The sequence below is a fragment of the Carassius auratus genome, chromosome 9 (genome assembly GCF_003368295.1).
Source record: "Carassius auratus strain Wakin chromosome 9, ASM336829v1, whole genome shotgun sequence".
In the NCBI taxonomy this organism is placed as follows: Eukaryota; Metazoa; Chordata; class Actinopteri; order Cypriniformes; family Cyprinidae; genus Carassius; species Carassius auratus.
In genome coordinates this window covers 6,210,176-6,215,279 of record NC_039251.1, presented here as the reverse complement: position 1 = coordinate 6,215,279, position 5,104 = coordinate 6,210,176, and the positions used below count along the sequence as shown (strand labels likewise).

Here is a 5,104-nt window from a genome sequence, read left to right as displayed (position 1 = left end):
CCATTCACTGCAGAGCATCCATTGATGAGACACTGATGCAATGCTACATTTCTCCAAATCTGATGAAGAAACAAACTCATCCTGATCTTGTATGACCTAATGGTGAGTACATTTTCAGGAAATGTTGTTTCTGGGAGAACTATTATAATATATTATTAAAATGCAGGGCTGTGTAACCATCAGAGATTTCTAATCACACCGAGGATGTTTGCTGCGACTTTCCCCGCAGACTCCCAGAAATAGTGTCCGAGTCCAGCAGCTCGACCACGCTGTACGGAGAACAGTCCTCCAGTCCCAGCTTCCCACAAGCCCATCCGCAGAAACCCTTCTCCAGATCCCTGACCGACAGCCACCACTCGCTGAAGGCCCAGGACACCTGCACCACGGCCGAGTACAAGCCCAGCGACAGCGACAGAGCCACGATGAGCACGGGGTAGAAGATGATGAGGAACGGGCAGACCGTGATCTTATGGCAGAACGTCCGCTCCTCGTTGTACACCAGGAATATATTGTACCAAGTGAGAGTACCGTAGTAAAACGAGGTGATGAAGGACAGGACGAAGACGAAGGGAGCGCAGGAGAGGCTCCACAGGACAACATGGGGTCCCTGAGAAAGACCGAGACCACACGAGCGACTCGATCCCTCGCGAGCGTCGCATTCGGCATCCAGACGCTCCTTTGACCTGGCCATCTCCTGCAGCTCTCTCTCGGTGAGCGTGACGTGGATGTCCACCATCTGACCTTTCTTCTTTCCGCGTGTGATGGTCCCCGTGAGCGTCACGTAGCGGCTGTCAGGAGACACGGCCCAACCTGATGAAGCCAAGACATTTCATTTAGGATGAGACCGAATCCAGGAGGCTGCGGGATTTTTAATGCAATCCTCATTTGGGATCCTGGAGCACGAAACCAGTCTGAAGTCTCTGGGGTATATTTGTAGCAATAGCCAAATGTATGGGTCAAAATAAAAGATTTTTCTTTTATTGCGAATAACATTATGATATTAAGTAAAGATCATGTTCCATGAATATATTTGGTAAATCTCCTGCCGTAAATATATCAAAACGTGCTTTTTGATTAGTAATATGCATTGTTAAGATCTTCATTCGGGCAACTTTAAAAGCATTTTTCTCAGTATTGAGATTTTTTGCACCCTCAAATTTCCAAATAGTTGTATCTCAGACAAATTTTGTCCGATCCTAGCAAACCATACATCAATGGAAGCTTATTTATTAAACTTTCAGACGGTATAAATCAATTAAAAAAAATTGACCCTTATGACCGGTTTTGTGGTCCAGGTTCAAGAACAAATGCAATTAATATTTAGTAATATTATTGGTTCAGCTGCAATGACACTATCAGGTAAGGCTTCATTATGATGCATTATGACACTAATTTCATAACATTGACAGTTATTGAACTAATCTGAATCAACATTGGACTAAATTGAGCTGAATAATGACATTTTTGTCATCCACTTTACAGTTGAAACTTGTTTCATAATTGATGAATTTTACAAAATTAGCACTGTTATTTTTCTGTTTATTAATGTTAAGCTTCTTTGAAACAATCTGTAAAGTATAAAGGGCAATAGAAATACATTTGACTTGCCAGGGCTAACATCACGAGGAATTAGAGCTGCAAGATTCTTGATACGAGAACTACATTTTCACTGAATTAAGCTGCATAACGACACCAACTTTGCAACATTGACAGTTATTGAACTGAACTGAATCAACATTAAACAGCAGTACTATCTTTTTGTAGAGCTGCTTTACAGATGAAATGAAATTGGTTTAATAACCCATTCATTCATTTGTTATTTTATCTTTTAAGATAAAAGAGTTTACAGTATTTAAAATATTAACTTTTACATAAGTTTCACAACTCAAAACTTCTTCCCCACTTATGAAGAAATGGCATTTTGTCACCGTCCAATAAAAAAAAACAAAAAAAACCTTAGAAATCTTTAGCCAATTTTGATGTTTGACCATAGACAGAATCGTTCACTAAGAGATGTGAAATGATAGAAGTCTTTTTAGGTTGTTGAAAGTAATTAATTCTATTATTTTCAGTTAATTTTGAATGTTTTCTTTGTGAGAGAAAGGTTGTTGTTGTTTTTTTTGGGGGGGGGGGCATTTTTTATTGGCCAACAAAAATGTGATTATTTGTATGATCATTTAACATTATCAGTAAGAGTTAGGGTTATGGTGGTGAAAATCTAAAATAAGTCTGATTTATGTTCAATTAAACTTTACTAACTTTTGACTTTACTGTTCAAAACAAGACTTTTAAATGTTTTTAAAAGAAGTCTCTTCTGCTCACCTAAGGCTGCATTTATTTGAACAAAAATACAGTAATTTTTTATGTGAATATATTTTAAACTGAAATTCATTTATTTGATGCACAGCTGTATATTCAGCACCATTACTCCAGTCTTCAGTGTCACGTGATCTTCAGAAATCATTCTGATATGCTGATTTACTGCTCCAGAAACATTTCTGATTATTGACAATGTTGAAAAAAGCTGTGACACACTTATATTTTTCGGCATACTTTGATGAATAAAAAATTCCAAAGGACAGCATTTATTTGAAATGTAAATCTTTTGTACCATCATACATACAGTAAATGTCTTTACAGTCACTTTTGATCGATTTAATGCATCCTTGCAAGTATTCAATTCTTAAGTATTCTTAAGTATTAACAGACCACCTGACCAAAAAAAAAGTTGTTGTCTGAATTTAAATAAGTATTTATAAATATTTAAATGTGTTTTGTATTCTGCTTGAGTTGCACTGAATTTCGGCATCAGTTAGGGTTAAATGAAACTGATTTTTACATTTAGTTTTGTAGTGGAAAGACATTGCTAAGTGGCTTAAGTGTCCGAAACCTTTTCTTACTAGATTGCATGCTTCACCTTCACTGCTGGGGTTGTTCAGGAACGTAGCTCCCTCTTCAGAGTTCCTCTCTCCAGCCTCGCTATCTCCTCCATGGTCTCTCTCTGGATCAGAGCGGTAGACGATGATGGACTCCGGCCGGTGCTCTCGCTTTCTCCTCTTCCTTCGAGTGCTGGTGCTTCCTTCATCCTGCCCTTCTGAGACCTCTGACCTTACAGACTCCAGCTGAGGGCTGGCAGACCTGAGCTGCTCCACCTGCTCCATGTTAGTGTCTCACAAGCTTTGGGAGGAGATACAACTTCAGAAAGACTGGAGAAGGCTATTTACTCCATCCGAACATGACAGGCCTGTGGGAATGAGAGAGAAACATGATGCACAGTTGATATTTGGCACGCATTCACTCAAAAAGGAAACTAAGGAAAACATGACATTATTTTGCATTACTTGAACTAAAAGGTAAAAAATATAAATGTATACAAGAGAGTCTATAAGACAATACTGAGGCAAGATATCACATATTTTTACAAAATCATACATATATTCAAATTGTATGTGTAAATTGTATTGGTTTTATTGAGAAATAATAATGAGTTAAAACATGTTAATTGAAATAAAGCTAAAGTAATATTAGAAATAGAAATATTAGTTGGTATTAATTAGAACTAATTTGGAAATTTAAGGATTTATTTAGAAAAGGTACAATTGAAATGCTAAAATTACTAAAGCTGAAATAAAAATAATTATAAAAAAATTATAAAAGCACATTAGAATTAAAAATGTTTAGGAATTAATTAGAAAATTAAGAATTACATACAGTATGCAAGTTTAGGTTGAAGCACTACAATTACTAAAACTGTAATAGAATAAATTCAAGTTAAATAGAAATATTCAAAACAAAAATAAATAAAAATGCAAAGCACGTAAAATTAGAAATGTGGCAACTGACTGAAATTAAAGTAAAAAATAAACACATGAAAGTAACCAAAGTACTAACTAGAAATGTTGCCATGGAAGCTAACTGGAATAAAATAAGTGTAGGTCGAAGTAATAAAATGTCTAAAACTGGAATAAAGATAATAGAATTAATAAAAATAATAATAAAAAGGACAATAAAGGAACAAAATTGCTAATGCACATAACAATAATAAAAACAATCTAAAGGATCAGCACATAACAAATGACTAAAACAAACAGGAATTTAAATGAAAACGGAAAATATACAAATAAAAGCTGATTTAAAATATTAATAAATTCTAAAAAGTATATAAAAATATAAAAATAACCCTGACATGTACAATAGCTTTGTTGTTGCAAACAACAGCCCTCCGTTCATTCAGCTCTAAACAAAGACATGCACATGAGTAGTACAGTACAGTACAGTAAAATGTTTTAATAAAACAGCATATGAAACTAGAATCCCTTGATCCGAGCCCGCCTGAGATGAGTGTTTATTTTGATCGCTATTGTGTAATGCCTGAGAGCCTTTCTCTCAGCTGATCAGCTCTGGCTTTAATCACACCCAAACCCGGATCTACTGTAACAAACGTCTTCTTCACAACCACCAGAAGCTCCTGCTGGATTCATGAGAACTACATTTTTATTTCTTACCTACCAGATGTAAATGCATGAAATAGCAGCTGTGAAAACTCTTGCGATTAAATGCTTAGCTGCGTTAGCTGAGACAGATGCGCCTGGGCCACAGTGAACGCAAGCCACGCCCACAGAATCTGGAACGTCTCTCCTGTCCAATCAGACGACGCTAAATCGAAGCCCATCCTAGCTGAAGCAGCTGTGATCTCAGAGACGTGCAATCTGAATCTTGTGAACTACATTCAATATTTTATTATAAATATTTATTTTTAAATATCATTTTATTCGTATTTGTGTTTATGTCTCTGTCTGTGTAATATTAAATATGTTTATTTAATATAATAAATGCGTATTTAGTAAAATAACAAAATAAATGAAAATAAAAATGTACATAAATGTTGTGAATAAAAAGTTTTATGCTACTGACTGAGCATGGACAAGTCGTTGTAATTATTTATTCAGAAAACAAGTAACGACTCGTTTCATGACACGCTAACCAAATACTTAATTAATTTACTTTTAATATTTTGTTTAGCATACGGCATATTTATTATTAAATTTATTTGGAAATCATAGAACATATTTTTGAAAATTTTTATATATTATGTATATATATA

At 35.2% G+C, this 5,104-nt stretch overlaps 1 protein-coding gene across 2 annotated transcripts; it reads right to left on the bottom strand.

The window, feature by feature from the left end:
* Positions 1–4,638, bottom strand: tmem169b (transmembrane protein 169b). 2 transcript variants are annotated; one of them, XM_026271132.1, is made up of 3 exons: positions 4,506–4,638; positions 2,918–3,244; positions 1–810 (listed from the first exon to the last, which is right to left on the bottom strand). In XM_026271132.1, the coding sequence occupies exons 2-3, from the start codon at positions 3,159–3,161 to the stop codon at positions 194–196; spliced, it is 861 nt and encodes a 286-aa protein (XP_026126917.1). In that variant the 5' UTR covers positions 3,162–3,244; positions 4,506–4,638; the 3' UTR covers positions 1–193. The 2 variants fall into 2 exon arrangements, with proteins under 2 accessions (XP_026126917.1, XP_026126916.1); XM_026271131.1 differs by having other exon boundaries at positions 4,510–4,638.
* Positions 4,639–5,104: the final 466 nt, after the last annotated feature.

What these genes read in the sequence shown, in the direction of transcription:
- tmem169b (XM_026271132.1), bottom strand. Translation starts at nt 3,161, where the DNA reads ATGGAGCAGGTGGAGCAGCTCAGGTCTGCCAGCCCTCAGCTGGAGTCT. An exon ending in GAACAACCCCAGCAGTGAAG is followed by an intron (nt 811 to 2,917) that starts GTGAAGCATGCA and finishes TGGCTTCATCAG; the next exon opens with GTTGGGCCGTGTCTCCTGAC.